Genomic DNA, 27,536 nt, shown 5'->3' on the forward strand with positions numbered 1-27,536 from the left:
GGTTTTTCAGTTGTCCTTTTAACTGAGTAGCTGCTGTATTGTGCCTGCAAGCATGCTGCATGTTTACGTTAAGTGAATTTATTACCAGATAATTTTTTAATTTTGCCAGGTAACATAGTATCATTTGTAACTAACGCAAAAAATCAACCACCAATTCAGGTGATTGGCAAAGATCGGTGATCGGCAGAGATCGGCCTCATGGGTGATCGGTATCGGAATTGGCAGCAAAAAACCTGATCGGAGCATTCCTAGTGAGCAGTGTTGGGAGTCGAAAGCGAAAATAACATCTTGTCACTCTCATAAGATTTCTGACAGAAATGTCAAAACAATAATCAAAAGTTTTTGAAGAACCAAGGAGCACTCAAAGAGTGACTCTAAAAGACCTTAAAAAAAATCTGTTTTTCCCATGAAAACAACTAATATGCTAAACCACAATGTCCACAACACATTCAATGTTTCCATTATTGTCAAGAGAGGCGATAGTCACAAACACACAGCCAAAGAAACCTTTATGTAGTTTCAGAGAAAGAAAGTAAAACTACAAATCATCTGATTTGTAGTTTTTTTTTAAAGTATGTGAAAACTGAATATCAGAGAGTATTATTAAAAGGACTTGCAGAACTTTCAACTCAACTACATTTTGGGGAAAAAAATTCTTTGTATTGTGTGGATTGCTTGGGTTACTTGAGTTACTACTGACATCTGGTGTGAATCTTATGTCAGTGACCCCATTACAAATATTTAAACTCAGAAAAACACCAATGTGTTCAGTACTAGCTTTTCTCCACTCTATATTTAACCTTTATGTTCCGCTGCAAGATTGTAATATAGCAATATTGGCAAGTCATAATGAACTAGAGGGATAAACCAAACAGTCTAGCTAATCTTAACAATAAAAAACTTTTGAGATTCTTTTAAAAAAAGGTGATGTAATAAGGTGAGCTTTAACTTAAAAAAAAATATTACATCATCTTTTTCGCAAAGCATTTGTTCCAACACATTTCCAACAATAGTTGAACATTGCCTTGTCTGTAGGGCAGAATGAGGTAAACATATTTCTATGAGTTTTCTATTGCTTATTTGCATGCTAAAAATGTCTTATGCTCAGAGTCTGTTAAAAACTCCTTTGCTCATATCCTGACAGTACTAAACACTGGACTTTGATAGTTACAACACTTCATAAAAGTGTAGTACTATCATCTGACTGAGCACATTGTTTTTGGCATTTAATGGTAGTAGCTAAGATGATACACCTTTCAAGACACATATTCAGTTACATATTTTAACTGAATATGTAATTTCAGTTAAAATACATATTGAGTTAAAATATGTATTTTAACTGAATACATATCCAGGGTGAGCGGATATATATTCATGGAATAATATGGGATTATTTCTTCAAATAAACACCAAATACGGTGGACTTTTCTCATAAGTATGCATGTTTTACACAAAAGAACTTAGACAATGTATCTTCTCCCAGGAAATTTGTGGGATTTTTTTTCTTCTTTCTTATATTCTGGCCCATAAACTACATATCCAATTCCCAGTGCTGTGCAATTCTGCCTGAGTAAGGATTAGGTGTGTCAGAAATTCTTCTCAACATGAGAGGCGAGCCCCCGCACGAGAATTATGACCTGCAGATATTGTGTTGAGTTTTCAAACATCAAGCTGTCTGCTGAGCCGTGGCTGTTTGGCTCTCGGACCAAATTAAACAGGAAACGGCTGTCTCCGAGCCTGGTGGCTGGGAGGTTTCAGCGTTAAAAAAATGATCCACAATGACGTTGATTTCAGCCTGTGTCTGATGAAACTAAGAAGTAATATGCTGACTTTACCCAACAGGGAATACAAAACCCAGCATTACACCTCTGTGTTAACAACCTTTTTCCTTACCGCCTGCTATAGGCTGTGCTTTTTTGTAATATAAATAATTAAGGCACTCTACAGTACTTTGAGCTTGCCTTAGGACATACAAACCACAGCCCTAATCATGAAAACAGACTTTGAAGGCACATGCCATGATTAAAGAACAGTATCACCATCCAGTCTGCATTTAAAATGCGGGGCCTGAATGTGCTCTTACTCCATTATTGATTCCTGATGCCGATAATGACTGTGCAAGCAACACTGTTTAATGTAGGAATAAACATCTTTAATATACAAATTGAAAAATAAAGTGGAATATAAATTCTTCAGTAATACCCAGTCAGGGGCGCAACTCCATATTTTTGTGGTGGATGCGAACATATCTTCGGCGCCCCCCCATATATCGAATGATGACTGAGGCCTGCTCTTGCTTTGAAATATCAGGTGTGCAGTCCAGTTCCACTGCAAAGTACTTAGAGGACTTGATCTTGGCAGATATTTTACTCAAAACACACTCTGATATTGAATCTAAAAATTCATTCTGAGTGCACCATGTCAGATATCCAGTGGTTTGTTTGGAGACAGCCTTTCTAAGATGCTCTGCCAGTGTTACATCATATCGCGCTATGAGCTCAAGGATTCCCAGAAAATTTCCATTTTTAGGATTTCCTAACTGAGAATTTTTCCCCCTTAGTGGCAAGTTTCTCTCTGCAAGGAAAAGTATGCAGTCGATAACTCTAGTCAACACACTTCTCCAGTGTGCTTTTTCAGCTGCCATGGTTTTCTGCAGTTCACTATCAATAGTTTTACCTAGGCGTAAGCGAAATGCCATTTCTTTCCACGTCAGATAAGCATTTATGTGAGAACTACTGGTTTCATGGTGCTTCAGTGTTTTTGAAAGACATCGCCAGTTATTATACCCCTCCACAAGGCATGTGTCAAGAACTTTAGCTTCACCAAAAAGCTTACATGCAAAACAATAGACTCTGTTAGTATTTTTAGAATACAGTAACCAATCTCATTCAACTTTCTCTCCATTAGACAGTAAACGAAAACAGTATGCTTTGGAAAAACACCTCTTATTCTTCTCTGATCTTGGATATGGACCATCAGAAACTTTCTGTGGGCCATTTACAACCATGTACTGCCTAAATGTGTCCCCCATTTTGTGTGGTAAAGGCCATTCAGATGGTTCTTCTGAATAAAGCCTTGTCTCGGCTCTCTCCTCCGCAGCTCTGTGCTTCTCTCTCTCTTCATCATCTAGTCCTCTCTGCTCTTCCTCTCCCTCATCTGCACCTTTCTGTTTCTCATTCTCTTTTCTCGTGGTTGACTCACCATGACTGCCTGCACTAATTTTCCCCAAAAAAGAACACGATCAAAGATGGTCATCAGAAACTCAAACCATCATGGTATATAGGTTTTTGTTGCTTTCCTAATGCCTACCTGATCTCATCACTTGTCTCCTCTATCACTGACCTCATGTCTGTCTCCTTCATCCCTTGTCTGTGGTGTTCTCCACTAAGTCATGTGGTCAAAAAAGCATTATTAGTTGTAAAAATTACAGATCTTACCGTTTTTAAAAATAATGTTTAAAAATTTGTGCTTGAGATGGACTAGTTGCTCCCTCACTTCCACCTGCATTAGACCAACCTGTTGCCTTCCCCTGTCTGTCCTGATTCTTCCTCTTTCATCATCTTCTCTTCTTTCTCTCCACCATCACAGCTGAATGACATCAATTTTGTGTTAAATAGGCTTAAAACATACAGCAGTCAAACTACAATAGAAATTAAACTTTAATTTAAATCATCTCCTTGTTGGATAACCGTTACTGATTGGACATTACATCTGATCTGACTTATCAGATACATCACAACACCACTGTAGTGGTATTGAATAAGACATTTAAACTCAAGTGTCCCCCTGCCAAAAAGGTTGGTAAAATAGGTCACCAACCTTTTTGAGTTTAAGGGCTTTAGTGACTCTGATGACTAATTTGTCTGATACACGCATGAACTTGAACAACTCATCTTTAATTAAAGAATCCATAATATATATGAGTGAAAAAAATGCACCCAGGAGGGCTAAGTGTTGGACCATAGCTGGGCACTGCCGCCACAGCAGCTTTAGCTTTCCTGTGTTAATATTTCCTGAGTTTTATTTCGGTCATTCTTACTTAGTGCGCGGTTATGTGTCTGTGACAGGTTTATGTATCAGATATTCATAGAAATACAAAACAAATCGCGTCCCTTAATGGTTTAATAGGGGAGGCAACTTTTAACAGCCAAATATGGGACGATTCCGTATTAGGCTAGCTGCTAGCTTTAGCTAACTTGATTATTTACAGCCCTCCTGTCCTGCTAATACACTGACGGTACTTACCTAATATCTTTCAACCACATTGAAAGGCTTTTTTTCATCCCGCCAACATCTTTATCCTTCTCCCTTTTCCTTTTTCTGTTTTGCGCCCCGGACAGCTTTTTTTTCTGCCGCTCCATTTTGTCAAGTGCACTACGAGTGGTAGTCTAAAATAAAAAAAAAAAACGCGCCTGCGTACTCTTAGGGGCGCGTGCACAGCCACCTGCATGGGAGGAGCAGAGGGGCGCCTAATCAGTGCTGTTCCCCTGTTATTGATCATTTCATTCTGTTAATTATAGAAAATGCCAACAAGAAAAAAACATTTTTCGAGACGGGGTTTTGGCGCCCCCTCTAGTGCAGCGCTCCTATGCGTTGCATACCCTGCATACCCACTTTTTGCGCCACTGTACCCAGTGGCTATAAAGCTTGCATTAAGGCAGCACAGGCTTGGCAGAGCAGAAACATAAATATATACATATATTTAAAAAAAAAAAAGAAGAAAAAAGAGCACAGTGGTAAAAGAAAAGTCATATATTAGCTCTGTCAGACTTTTATGTTCTAAAAGCTACATGAATTTAAGGAATAATGATGTATTTATAGATGGGTGGATGACTATATGGAGGAAGGTATAAGGGGCAGATTAATCAATAGATAGATGCAACATTTAGACAATGGAATTGGAAATAATCTATAGAAAAACATATTTTTCCATAGTTTTCCCAGACCTGAAAAATGCATTTGTAGTAGGTAAAGGATGGACAAAACCATGCATCCATGGAATAGACTTTATTGAGCATAAATAGAAACACAAAACACTATTCCAATCTTGAAGCATTTTCAAAGGGTAAAGTTACAGTAAGTATAGTCAGTCTTAAAAATAATGAGATGAAAAAGGCACTATGACAAAATACAGTTAAACAAGACAGCGATGATTTAGATTCATATGGCAAATGAACACAAACGAAAATCCATCCAACAGGCATTTCATACAATCAGGAAGAGGAAGTGAACCTCTTGCTTTATGTTTACTGCGTCTTTACTTACACTGACAGTAAACAGCTGTGAGCTCCCAAAGGCAGTGGTATATTTCCTGGAGTATTACTTCAGTACTTCACATGATTTCTAAAGCCCTGAGTGTCCTCATAATAAAACTCGTTACAATAGCTCGTTCTCTACTTAATCTGACATTTCAAAACACACACACACACGCGCACACACACACCCTTATACAACAGTATCAAACTTAAAAGCATCACAGCCTCACAAATACAGCAAAAACAGAAAATTCCTTAAAAACAAAAACAATGGGATCTGTGACTTACTAAGTAATGAAATGATTTTTAAAGTCTGTGCTTTTGTGCGCTAGTTACTCTAACAGTTAATTTTGTAACATGATGAGCTGTAATTAGACATTAACTGTGTTATTGGAAGAGTTACAGTGGACTTAATAGTATGGCTTTCTTGTCATTTTATGTGTGCAGTGTATTCACAGGCGGTGGCACACAAATGTTGAAGATTTTCTGCTTTTAATATTAGATTGCATAGCAGGATTCGTAAAATAAAAAAAAAAATAAAAGATGGATTAAAAATATTAAGCAAAGAATTATGACGGAATCAAAAGCCTAATTAGTAAAAGTATCAAGTCATTGTAAAGACTGAGATATAAGATATAAAATGTCATTTTATAGGGATGAAGTAAAACTCAACACATAAAAACAAGTCAGTTTTCTTATTATATTAGAAAACATGAAAATATCACATTTTATGGCACCATTACTCAAGTTAAGTGCAAATTAAAAAAAAAAAAAAAAGGCAACAGGAATAAACACGTAGCAAAAGGGGAGATCAGCAGAAATGAGTCACAGGACTCCTGTTCTGTCTGTGGCACCTGAAAGCCCATTCAGTCAAGGTAAAACGACCACTGTACAAGAAAGGTGACAGAAACACCAAATCAAAAGAGCTACAATAAGCATAAATAAGTGTATAGTTGTGATATAATAATAATAACAACCCAGAGCGCTATAGGATCATAAGTAAATACTGATTGGACAGGATCTTTTGGCATTGTGACAGGTGAAGGCTGGTGTTATGGGTGCCGAGGTCAAGAGGAGGAGTATCTCTGGCGCTGACTTCCTACTCTGCTCCTCTGCTTGTCATACTTGACAGAAACAATGAGGAAGACGAGCAAGGTGAGACCCTGGATGCCCGCCAGGAGAAAGAAGTAGTAGTGCAGGGAGCAGCCGTTGATGTTGCCTGCAGGAGACAACACGAGGGAAATTAGCTTGGAGGGACAATCGAGTTGGCATTCTGGAGACGCATAATGACAAAAGGCAAAATCACTCACACACAAACAAAAACAAAAAGACCTAATTTGTACAACCAAAGTGTCAAGTGCTGTCGCACATTTAAAGAAATTCCAAGACAAAAAGGTAAAATGCTGACGCACGTGGCAAGCTGATGTGTGTTAAGAGACAACAAAAAGAGCAGGCTTGATGTGAGAGCGTCAGGGAAAACACGATTCTGTCAGGAATCAAGATCCAACGGAAGCTGAAGGATGAGCGAGGGAAGAAGATGAGAGGAGCTCATCTCGTCACTTTTAAACCTTCTGAAAATGAAGACAATTGACCCCGCACTTCAGCGCTGATACAGGAAGGCTCTATTGATGATGTGAGACAGAAGAATAAAAAAACAATAGCACGAGCAACATGGAGCTCAGCTGTGATCTGAGTCACACAGTCTTTCATTCGTTTTAAAGGGCTGTTTGTTTCCTCATGGGACTGGGATGAGATAGATCAAAAAAAATAGAAAGAGAATAAAACTGACAGTTCATCGAAATACTACTCGTACATAGGGAGGACGGCAAAAGCAGACGCTACAGATAAGGAAAAATTGTTGATCTCACAGAGAAGATATGTGCGCATAAAATGTAAAAATAACATTAATGGCTCAGATTCCCCATTGACTTCTTCCTGTTGGCTTTGTAGCTTTCAGCCAGCAGCTGCTAAGTGTCCTAATGTTTCCTGAACCCGTCGCCCTGATTCAGCCTGCAATGCTCAGGAGAAATATTCTAAACAAATACCGTTTTTGACTCTGGGGGTTTTAGGCTGACAGCAATACAATTGTCTTCACTGGAGACAATTGGATTGGTCTTGGAGCGGCTTTTGTCCCCTTGACCATGCGAGGCAGACCAATTGACGTTGCAGCTGACGGGATGAGATGATGCTCTGTATTAAGGGAATCGTCTTTATTGCAAATAGAGCCTTATGCAGAGGAGAGGAGATTAGACTTTTTACTGTGCAGCCTAAAATCACGTCTTTGTTTCCAAAAAGTCATTTGCGGTGCGGTGCAGCCAACAAACGCAAGATAGCTGTCGCTCAAGACATGAAGCCTCTTCTTCAGAAAGCTCCTATTAACGTCGCAAAGAGGGTTATCACAGCAAATAAAAAGCTGGAGACAGAAAAGTAGGTTTGACTTTGATTAGATATGAAGGCAATTCTCAACACTCATTCTATGTACTTGAGCCACCTGGAAGCCTAAAGGTTACCAGCCTTACAGCTCAGGACTGGGCTTATAGTCAAAGATTCTTCATCAGTAACAGGACAGATTGCACTGGAATTTGTTTTTTCTTGCCGTTTGTGTTTTTCTTACTAGTCCTGAAGCCTTGGAGATTTTAGTGTGTCGTATTTAGTCACATCTAGTAGCACAATTAGCATATTACAACCATCTGTACGCTGTTCAAATAAAGAAAAATGACGCAGGATGTTAACAAGCCCAAGGACGATGACAGGGAGCGCTGTGAGGGCCTGGATTAATGGCAAACAGAAAGAACTGAAACGGAGACGACTGAACCTATATGATGCAAAATGAAGGCAATTAAATATAAGTAAAGGAGGCAGATATTTAAAATGGTATCTCTTTAGTTACGTAACAGTCTAATGCGAGGCTGCTGAATTATCAGCATCTGTCCTACTGTCTTCAGATGTCAAAATGAGTTTAACGAACTGAAGAACAAAGATTTCCTACTATATAAAGTTCTATAACTTCTATCTCAAGAGTCAGCAAAGACTGGTTTACCACACTTTATATACTACATTTAACGTGTATATCTGTCTGAGAGACAGATGTACATTAATGTGACAGAGTTGTTAGAGCTTTATGTGTTATGTAATTAATATCAGCAATAGTCTATGTTTCATTTGACTGTGCTGGTTACAGATGTTTCATTTACTTTAATGTGTATTTATTGTATTTCCCTAACATATACAATGCAGTGTATAAAGATGTATTCATGCCTTTCAGAATTATTTTGGAAATGATAGTTTATTTGAATTGAATTTAATGCAGAAAAGTCTTTCTAAATACACATGGAAATCTACCTTTCTAGACTTGGGGTGCATTTACATCAGCACCGGTTTTCCCATGTTAATCTGGTCTGTTGGTCTAGAAACACAACAGGAGGTGTGAATGAACTCTGATATGAACCAAGAAAGCAAACTCTGGTCAGCCTATAAACTAAAACTCTGGAGTGGTTCATATGTATACGTGGATGCGAGAGAGCCTGAGACCGCTCCAAATGCAGGAAGCAACCTATATTGCAAAGCATTCTGGGTCAAAATAACCAAAACAGTTGCAAGAATCTAACACTAGAGGGAGAAATGGGTCATGTCTTTACCAAAGTCAAAAACGGGATCCAGCAACCGCTAAAAAATCTTTTGTAAACATTTTGTGAAGATAGAAGTCACATTCATGTCTTCTTCCGAGGTTTTTATGTCGCTTCCTTGAGTAGTTCTTCATGCAGTGCTCCCACAGGTCAGGGGGTAAGCAGGACTTTCAATTAGTTTGGATAATTTGACTTAGTGCACTATGAAAGCAAACCACACCAGCTGAAAATGTGGCAACTGTTGCAATTTTGGTCCCCAATTGAACCGGGTCTGTTGGACTACCAGGTGTGAAAACACCCTTATTGTTACAGCAATGACTAAATGTGTACATTTTAAACCAAACACTCCTAAACTATTGCATTAGACTCGGGCTTGTAAAGGCAGAATGTTCTTGTAAATGACTCAACAGGGCACATTTGACTGATCAAAGAGAAGGTGTCAGTCAATTTAACCAAGCGTCTGACTGCTTTGCATGATCTGTTAGGATTGGTGAAGCAGATCACACACCATAATGTCACCACGCTTATCAAGCTTACAGATGTTCCTCCCTCCCCTCTCTCTGTTGTCTGCATGTTCTTGGAGATAATTAGAAATGGAGTGATTCTCTGTCAATGCTTTGTGCACTGAGGCATCTCTATAGTGTGAAAGCTTTGATCAAGGAACAGAGAGCTGGCTGATGACTCTGAAATCCTGCCAGAGCATAAATGAAATCATTGGCAAGTCAGACCAAAAAAAAAAGAAAGAACTGACATACACTCTGACCCCTGCTGCAGCTTTCACCTACTCTGCTGTCATGCTAATCCATCAAAGGTTTAAGTCCACAGAAACAGATCAAAAACCAAAGCAGAGCTTGAATAATTCATGGAGGATAAGACAATGCACATTTACTGAGAATGGTTGTTTTTCCTCTAGTCAATTTTTCTTTAACAGATAGGAAAACAAATGCTGCTGCAGTTAGTTTACTGAAGCGCTGTGCTTTAAGAAAAAGTAAGCAATAACAACAGAATCAAGTATGCAGGCTGAAGAACCAACTGGAGTTGTTTATAATCTTTTTATAGCAAAGACAAACTCCTTTTGCTCTGCAGATAAATAAGGACGGCATGAATGAGTAAGACTAAAAACAACATATTAAGTACCTTGAAAAAAAAAATGATGCTTTACTTTTTGAAACTGATTACTGTTTAGGAACATCTAATTAATAATCAATAACGTTCTGTAATTCTTAGAAAATAAATCTGACATAATACAGAAAACAAAAACAAAAGATGACGACCCAGGCTTATTTTGTCACCACACACAAAAGGTAGGATGCTAAGGGAGGCTAAAACAAAATCTCCAAAGGCTCAGTGTTGGAGAATTTTAGCATCTTCTGCTCACAATGTCTCCATAACAATCAGTGATCGCCATCTGTGAGCCAATCCCGCCATCACAAACATGAACATGTAGCGTTGCTTTGGTCAGACAATATTAAGCTTTTCTACAACAAACAGCTGGGTTTGCTCATAGACAGAAGGCAAGAGATGCTATCTATGGTGGAGGATCTGTGATGCTGCGGGCCTGTGTCTCTTCCAAAGGCCTTTGGAGCCCTGTTAGAGTGCATGGCATCATAAACCTTCGAAACACAGAAACATTTTTGTTTTGTGTAAGAACTTGTGTGAAATATTACCAAATGTGATACACTTTAACTTTTATCTACTAAGCTAATTTGCAATATTTGAGCATTTTGTTGTTTTTTAAAAATGAAATCAGAAGAATTGTTCTTAAGAAACTGCTTTAGATTTTATCAAAAATTATGCAAGCAGTTAGAGTTCAATTTTATCCTCACATATCAACACCTCATAAAGAGAAGGTTGTTTGTCCTAAGGAAGTTTTACATGAAGCTGCCACTGAATTCTCACTGGATGCTGCAAATGTTTAATAGCCAGTAGGTGTAATTGGAACAGAGAAAACTCCCCTTTTGGAACCTAAACCTAAAAATGCATTACCTTGGTCTGAGTTAGCAAGACAAAATATACAAGAATATTTTACCAAATAAAAAAAAAATAAAAATTGGTGCATGATTTTTCTAGATAATCATGCAAAGATTAATATTCAAAGATCCCTCTGTCTGTATGTTTCAATCTTGTGAGATGGCATAGGAAAGGTTGTAAATATTATTCTATCAAAAAACTGTTGTTCACAGTTCTACACACAAGGCAGCCCATAAGCACAGCACTTTTGTTTGATAGTTTGAAAACAACTATTTGTTAACTATTAACATTGGAAATTAAAATGTTAAAATTAACATTTTTTTAGTTCAATTAAAAGTCGATTTTATTTAGCTGAGTTTGACATGAACTCACAGATAGAAAAGCAGCCGAAAAGCACCAAAGGTGTTAGCAGAACTTCTGAAACGTCTGTAAGATTTCAGTTTTCCAAGTTTCTTGTCGCAGTTTTCTCCCAGACTAAACCTGGTGCATTTCCTCCTTACACTGTCCAAACCCCAGGGCCCACTTGACTGCTAAATGCACTCAAAAATTATTGAAGACTAATTAAACCAGTAAAATACCAATAGAGGACATACTGCAGAAAACTATAATGAAGGCCATAAATATTTGACAGCCACGTTAAAACCAAGTCCCTAGCAGGAAAACCAACAAACGCACACAAAAAAAGAGTCAAAGAAATACGATTTCCACAGGTGCTCAGAGGTTCTGCTGACATTTGTGGAGTTTAGAAAATAACAAGCTTGTGATTAAACCAAATGCAGCAACAAAGAGGGTCAGCTACCAAATATCTGACTTTTATAAACTTTTGGGTCAATTTACCTGAGAGTGACTTTGTGCCGACAATGTTAGCCAGATGGTCAATACCAATTTAATGTTTGACAATAGATCAATGGATCAGAGCTTCAATACAACAACTCAATATCTTGATGCTTTTCTCTGTCCTAGAATGAGATTATGGGGGATCAATGCATGTTTGTTTCAGCTATAAACATGGCTATTTTCCTCAGTCATCCACAAGCTCTGGATCATTATTATTGATGGTAAAGTTTCAAAACTGGCCACATGCTAAAAATATTTACGTGCGCTCTGTAACCTCTAAGACGTCTTATAAGGAGACAAGAAAAATTCTGTTTTCATACGGTCCCTTTAGGAGGAGTAAGTCTTGATATTAAAATTGTCAGATCTGACATTAAAACCTCCATTAAAACCCTGACATTTTGTTGAGTGTGACCCAATAGGACGTGCGAATGTCAGCCCACGGTGAATATCTGAACACGTCCCAGACATCTGATATAACATCAGTCAAGACTTGGAAACTGGCCAAGGAAAAGGGCACTTCCTGTCTTGTGACCGTAGACGTTCACAAAAACCCTCCACTTTGAGTGAATGATACTTCCAACAAAAGGGAGGCAAATTAGAATGCAAACCCGTTTCCCACAGACACAAAGCCTCCTGTTGTATGAAGGATCATTCTGTGTTGAGAGTAAAGGTTAATCTCTGATTGACTTATGAAAATAAAATGGTGGCACACTGTTTCGACAAGAATAGGTGCCGTGGAGAAACAGAAAAGAAATAACAGAACGGGGTGGATGACTATTCAGCAAGAAGAAAGAGGTCAAGGGTTGAATATGGGTTTAAAGGTTGAAAGCAGATGTTGCAGCACAAATATACTTTATGCACCACTATGAAGACTGTTTTATTCCCCCACTTTCTTCATAGGCTTTTTCAAATCTTTTAAAGGTTTATAGCAGCATTTTTACAGAGGTTATGAATGCCTTTCAAAATTTTACTTTGGAGACTTTTTTTTTTTTAATTCAATCCGCATGCAGTCATTTTTAGTACAGTATCGGATCATTTGTAAAGCCTATAATGTTTGATAAAGCCATTCCATCCCAGTTGCAGCATAAAAGGGCCCCTAAACTCAAAAAATGAACCAATGTCGTGTCTAGACATAACAGCAACCCATTTTCAATAAAACCTTAGATATTTTGTTACCAGCAGGCAGTCGCAGATACATAATTTTTCCATTTACTTGAATGCATGAAAAATATAAATAGCATTACAGCACCAACAAGGTAACATTTTAAAGAGCTACAAGCTAAAAAAGTGTTTGATGTTCAGTTGAATGATGATGCATCTCTTAGGTTTTGCATCAGGATGTTTGTCCATTTCCTAAAGACATGAATTCAGCTACTGTGTAGACATACCTCAACATTTGCTGTGTGCTGTTTGGATACACCACAAATTATGCTTTCATGGGTCAATGCACAGAAAAAAACAGAACATTTGTTCAAAAACAGAAGAAAAAAAATACAGCCAAAGTTCAGATTACATTTTGAAAAGCTTGAAGAACTACGAATAAGAGTCTTCTTTGCCCTTCTACCTGAGGAAAAGCTTCACGCACAGGTACATTGATGTGAATAAAATCTCAGCAGGTTAACAAGGATCACTAGTATCACTATAACTCTGATATAAGGCTCGGAGTTTTGATTTGCTTTATTATACCCGACATAGAAAAAAAATATGCAAAAAGAATGAAAATCTCTCTCCAAGTCAGAAAAACATGTCCATTAATAAAATCCTAAATATTTAGCTTCTTATTAACCAATCCCTCATTGCTTACAAATAATTCGATAATAGATTTCTCTCCCCAACACATTCAGGATTAAGATGCACACCTTCACCCACATCTTCCCTCCGCCACTTTAGTCTCCTTTTGTTCATTTCCCTTGCAGCACATACTGCTGTGTAATATGGAAAATAAGCTGTCCTTAGAAGTCACTGCACTGAATATGTTAGGGAAATACAATAAAATACAGGGCTGCATGTATTCTGGGGGATGCAGAGTACGAGCTGAACCTACAATTTACGAGCACAGAGACAAACAAACATGAGGGCCTGGCAGACACCTGTGAAAGAAAACAGCAAAGCAGCTGTTTATGTTTGTCGGGGAGACGCTCTCGGCTGAGCCGCGGTGAAACAAGTGTACACAGATCATATGAGCTTTTCAACAGACAATAAGCGTTAGCAAACAACTAAATTAATGCAGGTAAGCCTCGTTTCCAATGAGGAGCCATTAAAAGTCAAACCTACCCTGCAACTGGTGGGATTTGGTAAGCTAAGAGTTCAAATCTGTGACTCTATCTTATCACGTCTGTCTTTAAAAATGACTACAATTTAAAAAAAAAAAAAAGACCATAAAAAATGTCCATGAGGTCAGGTTTTTTTTAAATGCATAATTCCACCTATATTTATACAGGTTAATGCTATGGAAACATGGCGTCTCCCTTTCAAGAGAAGTCCATGCAACATGAGAAGAGCTAATAAAATGAAAACCCTTTTTACCGTGCCTTGCAAGTTTCTTCATGTCTTTCACTTTTTCCACTACTTTTCAAATTTCAATGCATCTGACTAGGACTATTTGTGATAAAGTGAGAAAGTAATTCAAAATGTGAAATAGAGGGTGGTTTTCAGGATCTTTTATCAAGTAAAAATCTTAGAAATGTCTCTGCAGAGTTTTGATCAGCAGGAAGCTGACTCTTGACATTTTTAGATTGCAGTTAATCTTACCGTTTCAGTTTGTGAATTTATGCTGGTCCTGAAGAAAGATTTTGTTTCTGTGGTGCATTATTGGTAATAATTTCAATGAGACAATTCTGATCTGGAGCTACATGATTTGAGTTTGTTTTAAAAACTTCTCAGTTTTGCTGTTTTATTTCTTCTATTTTACATGAAAACAGCAACCGAGGCCGTTAAAAACAGATCGATAAACCACTGGTTTATTGCATAAATCCCAATGAAATGCAATGTTTGAGGTTGAGTCTTTATGTGACAAAATGAGAAAAATATGAACAGCAGCTTTTTACTACATGTTGTAGCTCTATTTTAATGTGACCAGACAGAAACAAATAAGAAATAACAGTTTATTGATGCAAACTCATTCTACAATTCTTAACACTTTAGAATGGAGTCACTTTGGTCAAATGCAAGGGGGAAAAAAACAAAGCCCTAGACATGCTTTTATATGAAAAAACGTGATAATGTAATCAAGTCATGCTTTTTCTATGTGAAACTTTAAAGCTGAGTTTGTCTGACACTAAGCATCTCTAGAGAGAAGGGGGACGATGGAGCGAGAGCACAACAGGAGACCTGAGCATCCAACAGTGTGATGCCAAACCAGCCCTGCCATCTTCATGTATTGCTCCAGGGACAGCTTTACTTAAGAAGGGCTGGGCTATGTAATCAGACTCTCAGCCTGTGATTAATGTTGCTGTCTGTCTTCAGAAACCGTGCAACTTAGTACAACTTAGCACAGCTCCCCCGAGATGCTGTTTACGGCACACGGTTTCGCCCAGAGCCATGGAAATAAGTTGAATCCCTTCCACCTACAGAGCTGTGCGATGTGGAAGACTCTAATATGGTGAAAAAAATACACACAAAAAAAAACTGTATGATTTCTGACTGTACTTACCGCCTAAGCTTTGTGCCATGTGTTTCTTATCAGTGGCCGGAAGGATGTTTTATTCCATTTCTGTGGCTCACCTTCTAAACGACTTGTTTTGGAAAGCAAGGAGAGCCAAACAGGCAATCTGGCTTCAGTTAAACTTCCCCTGAAGTGACATGAGGCTGAGCAGAGAATGGATTTATGAAGTAGACCCAGCATCCTCAGCAGCAGCTCCCAAACCTGTCGGCACGCTTTATTAATGAGCCATTAGGTGTTTGTGGATAAACATTTTACAGCGCCGGCTTATTCAACACATGCTAAGGGGGAAAATTGTGTGTCTGGACTGGGAGTCTCCACCTGCGAGGGAGCCCATCCATCTGCTGCCACCACAGCGCTATTCATTTTACCAGTCTGACAGATTTACACCTTTTGTAGTTAGTCTGACATGCTTATTGATACAATAAAACACCTAAAATAGAAAATTGAAAAATGGTGATGCTCTCCTTCTGCACTTCAGCTATAAATTAGCTGCAGAATGTCAACTGGATCGGTATGGATTAAAGAATATCCATTTCTCTGCTTATTTTCGGGGTGGCATTGATGCCCAATGACCATCTTCAGTGGTCATTGGGTAGGACACAGCATGGACAGGTCACAGGGCAACACACAGAGAGACACAGGACAAACTACCAGGCGCACACACATTCTCATAACTGAAGGAAGCAGAGAGAGGCCAGTTTACCTCACAGTTATGTTTTTGGGGTGTAGGAGAAAACAGAGTACTAAGTTAGAGCTAACACAAGCACAGGGAGAACATGTGCAATTCATAGAGAGAAAGCCCAGACCAGGATTTGAACCATGTTGACCTTGTTCCTACAAGGCAACATTTCTAACCACTACCCCACCATACAGCCGGAGAATTAAGACATGTCAAATAAAAACAGTCTGTATTCCCCTCTTTTTTTGACACATCCAGCAAGGTTTGGTGAATCCTGTCAGTTGTCTCACCTAAATATTTTATGAAAGAAACACATGCAACTAAAAATCCACTGGATTTGGTGCTGTATCAAAAATATCCACACTAGAAGCCATAAAAATAGATGTGCATACCTACTTTTAAAACATGACTTTTCAGACAACCAGCTCATTTCACATTACAAATTACTCTTAGAACTGTTTTTATGACACCTAAAATCATTAAAGACCCAAGTCCTTGTTCTAATATTTACATACATTCTACAAATTATGATTTTCCTCTCTTTAGGAACAGGGATCCTGAAGATCTGAGGGCAATGGAGACCACTGACATCATAAAAAGCAAATTTGGCTTTTAGTTTACTTTCAGTAATTGAGATGTCTTATTCACAAAATGCTAACAACACTTTAAGTCCACTGTGTCTGTAGTTTTATTCTACTTGAAGTTTGATTTTAAGCTGATGTTCAAAAAGTTCATTATTAGGTTTTTGTTGGCCTCTTGACAGCTTTTATTTTAGGTGTTTGAATAAACTGCTAATAATTAAACTTTTTAAATCTTTCTTTTCATTACTTCTAAACTTAGTTTTAATCCTCATAAATATTCCAGAATGAGTTTGTTTTACTCATCTTCAGTTTCCTCAGTGCTTCCAAACAACACTATCTGTCTTTACTCACACGCATTTTTGTTTTTTAACCATGTTAAGCCTTCTTTCAGTTATTTGTTTTTCTTTCTGTCACCCCTGTATGTTCTTCCATTACCTACTTGATATAAATCACCTTAGCTCACCTCGTTGTGTATGAAATGTGCTCTAAAAATAGAGCGGCTGATCTGTTGCTTGGTTCAGGGTCTTACCAAAGTCTTTGTGGGAAGACATCCAGCCGATATTCTTGAGAGAAACGATGGCCAGCAAACCGGAGCCCACGAACGAGCCGATCCCAGAGAAGAAAAAGAAGAGCCCCATAATTGCACTCTGCATGGACTTGGGTGCTGCAGAATAGGCAAATTCCAGACCTGCAACCAAATGGGATAGACTGGTAAATATATAAAATATATATTTTTGATAAGGACTGGTGATGAAGGCTATGCACACAACTAAAACTTACATTACATTGTTATGCTTCACGAATATTCCTTGTGCTGAAAATTGCCTCTCAATGACAATAAATCAGGATAAAATATTTGTCTTTATTTATTCTTGTAACATAACCAGTTCTGTTCACATGCAACTATTCCACCTTTTTGTAAACAGTCTCTTTGAGAAGAAAAGGCTTCCTTGACAGCTCATTTTCCATGGCAGAAATGTTCGGGTTGGTCAGCAACTCTTATTACTTAGTGGCTATTTTGTCAGGACACAAAAAGAACTGGAAAAACGTCTAGAGAAAGTACAAAAAAAGAATGACGAGCTTGGGGACAAATATAAATTCGGAGTCTCTTCTCCCTGAAGGTATTTCTAGCCACAAGCTGACACTGATAATTTCAGTGCACCTCAAACATTTGATCTTTCAGATGAGGCCCTTAAGCTCCATCTGTCTTGAGAGATTAAGGACATGCAGGTAAATACAAGATGTTTGCCTATTCTCGCTGCCTCAGGCATCACACCAGCTCGGTTATAAATACACAAAGCAGTTGTGCAAATGAGAAAGAAAATAAGAATGTAAATTGACGAATGAATAAATGCAGAAACTGAAGGATACCAGAGCAGAACCCAAGAATCATGTTTAAATTAAACAGAAGAAAGCATGGATGTCTCCTGCACATGTACTCCCTTTCTTTACATCCTCAGCTAACATTTGAGTAGCGACCCACAAAGACAGTGCAAAGCTTTGTAGGGGTTTTCAATTTCCAGCTCAGCACTGCAGAGAGGATTCTAACATCAGGCTAAATCTTGTGAATGTGTATTTGTGATGACAATCTAATACTAAAGCGATGTCTGTTGCTTTCAACCCACAACATAAACAGCTTGACCTTCATTCGCTGAAAGGATTTTCCCTAGGAAAAGATAAAATGAAAAGAATATGTAGAAGTCCAGGCACTATGTTCTCCCCCACCCCTTTTTCTGGAAGTGGCTATTAAGGTTGTTTATTATAAAAAAAAAACAATGCACCTTTGAGTTACTGACTCGGATGAGGCAAACTTCATGCAAAAAGATTCGCTTCTGTCCGACCAGGCTCGGGACTTCACACAAATTTATTCAAACAGGAAACGACATAAGGGAAATATTCCTCTTCACCAGATAAATGTCACAATTCAGCCAATTTCCCTTGAAGTAAGCCCTGTGGGATGGGAGGTTCTGTGAGTGCATTTATTTTAAAGACCCGCACAGCTTTGTTCGGTCGGATTTGACTTTCATAGAAACCATGTTTGATACGAGTGGATTCCAGACAAGAGGCCTGAAACGGCGGGTACATAATACCCAACATATTTATGCTAATCTCAGTATTCATGGAGTTTAAATTTAGAAATGATATATTTTTATGACTGTATATGAAAACATGAAGAAGACTAAAGCACCTTTTAAATTGATTTTCTTTAAAATGTTAAATATTAATGAAGCAGAATTCCCTATGGAATATGCAAACGAATATATTGTTATAAGAAGATCTTAACAAACTTAATTCACAAACCTGAGTGCAACCTAAGACTATAAGCAGTGACTCCAAAAAGAAGTTCAATACAAAGCAATCCTGGTCTCTTATGGGAAATAAATGGACCAAAACCAGCAGCAAAGTTCTACACAATTTCACAGTGAAGTGCATTTCTGACAAACAAAATTTCTGCTCTTTGAATAATGACAAAAAAAAAGTCGTTTCTGTTGTATTCCAGTCTGCGATTGTGCTGTTAAAACCGAATCAGATGAGAGAGCACTGACAAATGAATAAATACAGAAACTGAAGGATACCAGAGCAGAACATAAGACTTTACCACGTTGTAGCTTCAGAGAAGCAATATGCTGTTTAATTCTCGGAGCTCTGAATGAGAAGGTATTAACAAAAATAGGAGAAATAGGAGAAAACTCAATAACCATCTTCCAAATAATATCCAGAAAGAGTTTTAAAAGGAGTTTCAAACCAGAAGTGGACAATTTTAATCTTTGTTTATTAGTAAATTTAGGGGGACAGCAAACACAATTGCAGCTTCAGGAGAGGGTGCAGGAAGTCAGGGTTAGGTAAGGGCATGTATTGTGAAGCAGGAACCAGAAACCCACTTTTTTGCATGTTTCTTAACCTCCCAGTGAAAAGTGGGTCTGAATGCCATAATTCCCAAAAAAAATTGCTTACAATTGCAGTGTTTACTTCTAAGTAATCCATCTTCTGTGAGTAGAAGAAAGATTAAATATATTGCCGTTGGATAAGCTTTGCTGTTAGGACTCCTGGCTTTGTGACAAAATAAGGAACAAAGGGAAATTTAAAATCTCCCAACCTCTCTTCAAGCACCGTAATGTGCCTGTCATTTTTGATAAATAAAAAAAAAGGAAAGCAAGGAAATAACTTCCAAATATATTAATCCCCATAATGATTGAAAACCTGGGAAATAAGAGAAATGTCATTGTTTTCTAAAATATATTTGCCCCTTTTCAGCCTGATGCCGGCAAATGTGACGCAACGCGGTGATAAAATGTAACACTGGGTTGCATCAATCTTTCTTTTAACATCCATCTTTAAGCTTTGGGAACTGAAGAGATGAGTTTTCAAAGCAAAATGTTTCCCTCTTGCCTGCTTGATGCTGGAATTCAGCTGTGTGTTAGGTGCCGACATTGGTTTCTAGTTCCAATAAATAAAAACCTCATAAGCTTCTTAGTTTGCCCCAGATTTGAAGTGCGGACAGGTTAATGTAGTACATGGACACTTGTTTTTATATGTGTAGAATGTAATAGCAAATCAAAGTCTAAGAAATGAGTAAAGACGTCAACAAAATAGTTGTTTGGAGGTAAACATGAAATATGGAGGCTCTATAATGTCAGAAAAAAGGTAAAGGAATAAATTAGGATACACCGCTCCATTTAAAACCCAAGAAAAATTACAGAAATATGAACCAGGAGTGCATGACTAGAACAAAGCTTACACAGCATTTTAAAGGGTTGTCATGTTTAAACCTCAGGTATTTAGTTTAGTGTGTTCCTGACTGCTGACGTGAGAGTAAACAACATCCTGAGATCGAAAGACTTTTCTGATTCCTTTACAAAGTGCTACGTTTTTACCTTGTTTGCAAAGCGTCCTTGAGAGTTTTGAAAGACGCTTCAAATAAAACGCACTGTTATTATTAAAAACACTTTCCAGCTCACGAGACGTTCAAAACACATTCCAACGTGACCAAGTCTGTCATCCAAGCAAGTTCACCGAAAGAGCAGACAGCAGGACGTAAAAAAAGAAATCCTCAAAACCCCTAACATCTCATCATGGGGCCTGCTGCAGACTCTTGCTAGTGTTTATGTGGAAATGGATGCCTTTTTCTGGGAGGTGTACAAGGAGGAAACCTTTGCTCTCGAAGAAAATAACGAAGGCTTAAATTGGGATCCTGTCATCTTACTATCAGAAAATCCCCTCTGATTTCCTGTGTGACTCAGAAGGTGCTCAGGAAAAATGTGAGACCATATATAAACAATGACGAAGGACGAGTCATTAATATCGCAGTTCAAAGGCAATCAATTATCTTTTTTTTTCCAGAAATGAATCAAAAATTATAATTATAGACATCAACATAACAAGACCAAATATATTGAGTGTTTTTTTCACATGGTTGTATGTTAGGATGTGTCTTTTGAGTTGTAAAAGGCTGGACATCCAGTACTTCAGATATTACCAATGTCAAGAAAGAAAAAGAATGTGAGTTTAACTCGTGGTATTATCTGTGAATACAGCTTATATGTATAGATGTAGAATTATGTGGGCGTTGTTTGCTAGCATTAAATACACAGTAACAGCTTCTTCAGTATGTCTCCGTCATGCGCATGCCATTTGCTTTATGTGTCAACACTGATGCTAATTGAAAACTGATGGGAAAGAAAGGCTTAATTCATTAAACCGTGTACATTTTTATGTGTTTGCGTACAGTATCTGTGTGGACAATATACCCATTATGTGAAGTAAGTCACTTGCCTGGAGTGAACCTTCCCTCAGTTCAACTGTGAAATAGTTTCCTAATCCATACTTTATTTGTAAAATGCTTCATTGCTGCACAGTGTTATGCAGCAGGGTAAGAAATTCAGGATAATCACTCATCAATTGATGTCTTAGGATGTTTGCTCTAGATAACAACCCACAACTACATTTAGCTGGTGGAGCCTGGCAATGAATCAAAGTGCTCAACACACTTTTACTGAAATGTGTTTCAGTAAATGGCATAAACACATCTGTGCGTAAAATCATGCAAACGCAAAAAAGTAAGTCGTTTCACTCAGCCATCCTGAATTTAACATTTATTTGCCTCGCCAGGGTTTAATTAGAGTTTATAACACCCACAGTGCCTTGGAAAATTATTCATACTCTGTTTCAGATTTTTGTGGCACTAAAACGCAAACCTGGATGTATTTTATTGTGATTTTAAGTCGCACATTGGATGCACCAGTGAAAGTTCAGACCTGAATTGGACGTGGAAAAATTATGTTCACAGATGTTCTACATCCAAACTGACTGAGCTTCAGCTGCTTTAGTGAAAAATGGGCAAAAACTTTAGTAATCTGTGCTAAGCTGATATAGACATACCTCAAAAGACTTGTATCTGTAATCACAGCATAAGTTGATTTAACAAAGTACCGTATTTTCCGCACTATAAGGCGCACCTAAAAACCTTCAATTTTCTCAAAAGCCGACAGTGCGCCTTATAATCCGGTGCGCCTTATAAATGGACCAATATTGAGCCACAACAGGTCTCGCAACTACGGTAAGCAGCCGCCGACTTCATTTTCCCCCGTGGAAGAAGAAACGGAAAGCAGACGCCGACTTTATTTTCCCCGTAGAGGAAGAAACGGAGGAAAGCAGACGCCAACTTCATTTCCCCCGTAGAAGAAGAAACGGAGGAAAGCAGACGCCAACTTCATTTCTCCCGTAGAAGAAGAAACGGGAAAGCAGACGCCAACTTCATTTTCCCCGTAGAAGAAGAAACGGGAAAGCAGACGCCGATGCAGCCAGCAGTGCAAGCTGGGTTTTGTGTAAAGACCCCAAAATGGCTCCTATTAAGAGACATGCTTACAACGCAGAGTTTAAGCTCAAGGCGATCAGTCACACAGTAGAACACGGGAATGGGCTCTTTGCACCTGCCGCGCTGACGTCACAACCGCAAGCGCAAATGCGGCTCTCTTTTTTCGCTTTGAGTTACCATGACAGCTAGAAAAGACAAAGTCTTATTTCAGACGCAAATAAAACAATACTATGCACATTGCTGTCTTCCTAATATAATGGGCTTTTAAGTTTTCATGGATTTCCAAACGATCCTGAATTAAGAAGAAGGTGGCTTGTAAATATTCGTGCTACCAGTTAAAGCTAACGCCGCACAGCAAAGTTTACAGCCTTCACGTCACTCCGGATCAACTTCTTCAGCCTAAAGCAGAAGGTAAAGGAGCTTTCTGTGTTATTTCCATGGAATCACTTCTGTATTCAGCCTGAATGATCGAGTTTATGGGAACGAGAGAGCAGACCAGAGCCAGACAGCCGAGCAACTGATCCGCCTGAACACACTGCTGTAAACACCATCCTGCTTCACAAGAAGCATGCAAAACTAATAAAGCGAAGTAACACGGAAACCTTAAGGAACACCGTTATATTTTTCTAAAAGCAACAACTCTTAACCTGAACAGTCAGCTGAACTAGAACTCCAACACCAGAGCTAATGTTAAGCTATGGGCTCGTTGTGCTTCAGAAGCAAAAAGCCTGAACCGTAAATTCCCCGTTACTTGGTCTCTGACACTAACTACAATAAACCATGTAATATACTTGAACATAAGGTAAAAACATTGTCCGTTAATGAATGATGAAAAATGTTTAGATACTTAGATAGCACATTTTTACAAGAAAAATGTCCGGCATAAGCTAAAGCTAATGTTAGCCACAAAGTTTAAAGAAAGTAAAACTCACCTTCGTATCTGTGTATAACAAGGCGAACATGTTAAAACCTTTCTCCAGATTATTGTTGGGGCTTCGGCTTGATGTACATCATTAAGCTGAGGTGCAAAGAGCCCATAGAGCAGCAGCGAGAGAATTTAACATGAACAATCAATGGTGCTGAAGTGGAGGAAGCAACAGCTGTTCATTTTGGGAATGAACGGAGTTTTCAGAACGCTGGTTTGTAATCTATTAATAAAGTTTGACTGACCTATCTGACTATTTTGTCGACATTCCCTTTATCGCAGTTCCATCTAACGGATGCATAACGTAACCCCAGCCTCTACTGTAGCGTCTATTCTATGCGCCTTATAATGCGGTGCGCCTTATATATGAAAAAAGTTTTAAAATAGGCCATTCATTGAAGGTGCGCCTTATAATGCGGTGCGCCTTATAGTGCGGAAAATACGGTATTGACTGAAAACACATGCATCTCACTGATATTTGTAAAATAACTTTGGAAACCATGTATTCTTTTCTATATAATTTACAATTACATCTACTACATAAAATCCTAAGATTTCCTGAAGTCCCTGAAAGAATTTGAGTATAAAAAAGGGGATTTTTACAAGGCAAAGTAAATTCAACACAAGATGTAAAACAACCATACCTGCAATGCTTGCGAAGATTTCGCTGATTCCTATCAGCACATATTGAGGAACTTGCCACCAAATGGGTAAATTTGCAGCATGGAAGACAACCTTGCCAAGCACCTGGTCTATGGTACCATTCGATTTAACGATTTCAAGGCGTTTGGTCTCCAGAATACCTGAGTGGGTGAACACAAGAAAGAAGAAGACAACAGAAAAGAGTTACTTATATGCAAACGTGGATGAATGTAGCACAACTCTGTAAGTCAGAAATATGTAGCCAAACACGAAATACAGTAATTCAATAGCAGTTTGTTGGGGATTAAGTTGGTTTTGTTGACTTCCTTACTACTACTTCATTAAAATCCCATCTGCAAGGGTAGTAAATAATGCGACACTGCAGACAGTTCAATAATCACAAGTAAGCAGTTGTCATCATTTGGTGTCTGCTCCCTAAAGCATCATTCGATTAATATTATCGTGTGACCAGCGGCTATTTTCAGATAACTCCCAGAGACAGCCTCCTATCATAGCTACACTTAATGCTGTATTCGAGGAGAGTTGCAGACTTGTAATCCGGATATCCAATAATACCAGCCGTCCATCTCAGGCAGCATGGCCGCTGGGCTGCCCAGAGCAAATCTCACAGTATAAACACACATCCCTATTTTTATGTTTACCTTAACTAAAAATCACATATCAGACGTCTCCGAGTGATCCTTTGCAATACGGCTTCAAAGCTGTTAAATAACTTGGTTTTAGCTACCTGAAAGCTACTGAGCCACAATTAGTCCATAAACAAAAAATGCGCTAAAACCTGTCATCAAAGCTGGCCTCAATATCTGGCAGAGGTCTTGCTCAGAAAAAGTCACTTTGTGCTTGACAACGTGTCAGCCTTCTCTACACTGCATGTGTGGTCCAGCTATTCTCAAGCCCAGACATCTGTCAGCACATGTACGGTGAAACCTCGTGAAATGCTGTTGACAAATTTGCACATATTTCATACACAAGGTGACAGAAGTGATTCTAGCACTGAGCAGAGCCGGTGTGCTGGAGAGGTGGGCAGAAATTTAATGGGTTCAGCTGACTATTCGGTAAGCAAAAGATGTCACGCTGGGATTTTCACTACTTTCCATCTGCTGGCCTCTAAACAACATGATTTCAGCTAATAGAAAGAGGAAAGATAAGTACTCGCACAGACGTTAAGCCAACTGAGGTGTAACAGTGTGGTAAGGCAGCTCAAGGGGGGACATTGTGTCTAACTTAATAAATGTGAAGCAAGCATATGTCCGACGAGCAATTATTCAGATGAACTGCAGATAAAAGATTATTACACAGAGTTTCAATTGTATTTCAAAATGTACTGCAATGCATAGATTTGATCCTGTTGTCTGCTTTGACTCGTAAAATCCAGGTCAGAACTGTTTGGCACCGGAGACGTGTGTTTATCTTCTATTCTGTGACCAAAGCTCAGACTACACCACCATTCTAAACCCTTTCTCTCCACCGCCTGAACTCAAAATTGCTTTCTCCAAGATTTGGATTTTATTTTGCCGGAGCTCAAATGCAAAAGGTCTGTACTTTTTTTTTTTTTCCCTTCAAAAAGCCAAATGGGAAAAAATAAATAACTGAAAAGCTTTCAAACGCTGAAATGAACATGTTGCATCGGCATTCCTTTCAGAAAAAGGCCAGTGCTCTGAAAAGTAAATGTTTGCACATTCCATTTTTCTGAAGAGCTTTTATTATATCATCCTGATGGAAAAAGATCCTTTTTATAGACAAGAGTCGAACATATGAAATTAGATTTTTCATCTCTTCTCAAGAACATGAAGCCACAAAAAGGTCTTGTTTTTTCACAACACCGATGTTACTTTCCAACATTTAATTAAACCTATAAATCTTAAATTTAGAAAAAAAAATTGCACAAATATTAAGTTCTAAAAGTTAAATAAAAAGAGGAACTTAAGAAGTTAAAATTGGCTTTTTACAGTGCAAGTAGTCAGTTTCTATAAAAAGATGCATTTTGAAAAGCAACACAAAATAATTTTTCTGACAATTTTCAGCTTGTTTTTATATGACTGGTGACACTTAAAAATCTAACCTTTTTCCAGTTACTGAATGCACCATATCTCATTTAGCCACCACCAACAACAAGCTTCCCTGCTGGAAGAAGCCTAGGATAGCTAATTCAGTAACAGTCCTATATCTAAAATAAAGTCCAGAGAAAGAACATAAATGTCAAGAGCTGTTCGTAAGGTATTTTCTACAACACAATTAAACATGTTTGTGATTTCTACAGGCTGTGAGAGAGCGAGAGAGAGCAAGACTTTCAGAAGATAACAAGAAGTCTAAAAGTACCAGTGCAAAGTTTCACTGTCTTATACTTTTGAGGTTTCAACATTTGCCTGTCATGGAATAAGCTGGAAATCTCAGTTATTGTGAAGGTTTGCATTCTCTTGAATATACACATGGACACTACATATTTTGTGATGCTAGTTGAACTAATGGTGGTAGTGTGTCATTTCATCTCAAAACATATTTTGACATTGTTTTAAAACAATAATAAAAAACCTCTTCAGGAGTCCCAATAAAATTTAATTATTGACCAGAAAGACAAGAAAAATATCTGTTCCTATTTCTTATATTGCAGAAGCCAGAAAAAAAAGAAGTATCTAAAATTCGGAATTGAGAAGTTAAAGCTAGAAAAAACACTGGAGATTCAAAATTGCCCAAAAATATCTGATTAATCATCTCTCCTCTTGCCATCTAAGAATGCTGCTTATTAGGACTGATACACAACACATCACCACCATATGACAACCAGGCAATTATTTCCTTATCATACATATGCCCAGTTACAAAAAGTGTTAGTTTTTGTTTAACACAGAAAGGTTACAAAACAGCAGTTCACACCTCAAACAAGCATTAATAGAGGTGAATTATATTATTGGGCAATTTAGATCTTAAAACTTATATTACAATATTGAGTTATTGGTTCATCTGATGTTAACTTACCTTTAAATTTAATTGGAAGCACACTTTTCTAAAAAAAACTTCTGTAAGAGTGTAATTAAGGACATGTTTAATAGTTTGCCTACAGAGAGCAAATATTTAAAAGTCACTAATGACAGAAATTGTTAAAATGCCATGTACAGGCTGTTGGTTGGAGAGCATTTAATTAAAATTGACTCCGCAGAGGGCAGCTGATTGGCCTTTCTCTACATTCAATCTTTGTCCTTCTCAAAACATTGAAGCCTTTATTTTTGTTGTAAAGTGGGAGATAATCTTGTGATTTATGAACAGAAAATATCTCTAGATCCACTGAAAAAAAAGCCCACTAAATATAATTGTTAATTGAAACATTATTAGCCGCAAGCTTAATCACAGATTTTGTCTCATAATTTCCATCTAATATTTTCAGTCACTGTTTCAAAAACCTCCCAAGACAATATCAGGAAACAATAAAAAAAAAACATCACCGTGGAAGAGTAAACTCTGCTCTTGCTTTGTTCTTTGGCCTACTTAGGCGATAGCATAATTGAGAAAACGTGTGTGGGGG

The 27,536-nt window shown here is 38.1% G+C and overlaps 1 protein-coding gene across 2 annotated transcripts in view; it reads right to left on the bottom strand.

Annotated features, from left to right (window-relative positions):
- Positions 1 to 27,536, bottom strand: part of slc15a4 (solute carrier family 15 member 4) — a 53,536-nt gene that overhangs the window by 14,254 nt on the left and 11,746 nt on the right. The window contains exons 7-9 of one of the 2 annotated variants that reach the window (XM_028034906.1): positions 23,998 to 24,156; positions 17,143 to 17,301; positions 4,993 to 6,474 (exon numbers count right to left, since the gene is read on the bottom strand). In XM_028034906.1, coding sequence (XP_027890707.1) covers positions 6,323 to 6,474; positions 17,143 to 17,301; positions 23,998 to 24,156 — 470 coding nt within the window. In that variant the 3' untranslated portion in view covers positions 4,993 to 6,322. Of the gene's footprint in view, positions 1 to 4,992; positions 6,475 to 17,142; positions 17,302 to 23,997; positions 24,157 to 27,536 lie in introns of those variants that run through there. The other variant, XM_028034907.1, reaches the window with a different exon arrangement.

Source organism: Xiphophorus couchianus, chromosome 12, assembly GCF_001444195.1.
Source record: "Xiphophorus couchianus chromosome 12, X_couchianus-1.0, whole genome shotgun sequence".
Classification (NCBI taxonomy): domain Eukaryota; kingdom Metazoa; phylum Chordata; class Actinopteri; order Cyprinodontiformes; family Poeciliidae; genus Xiphophorus; species Xiphophorus couchianus.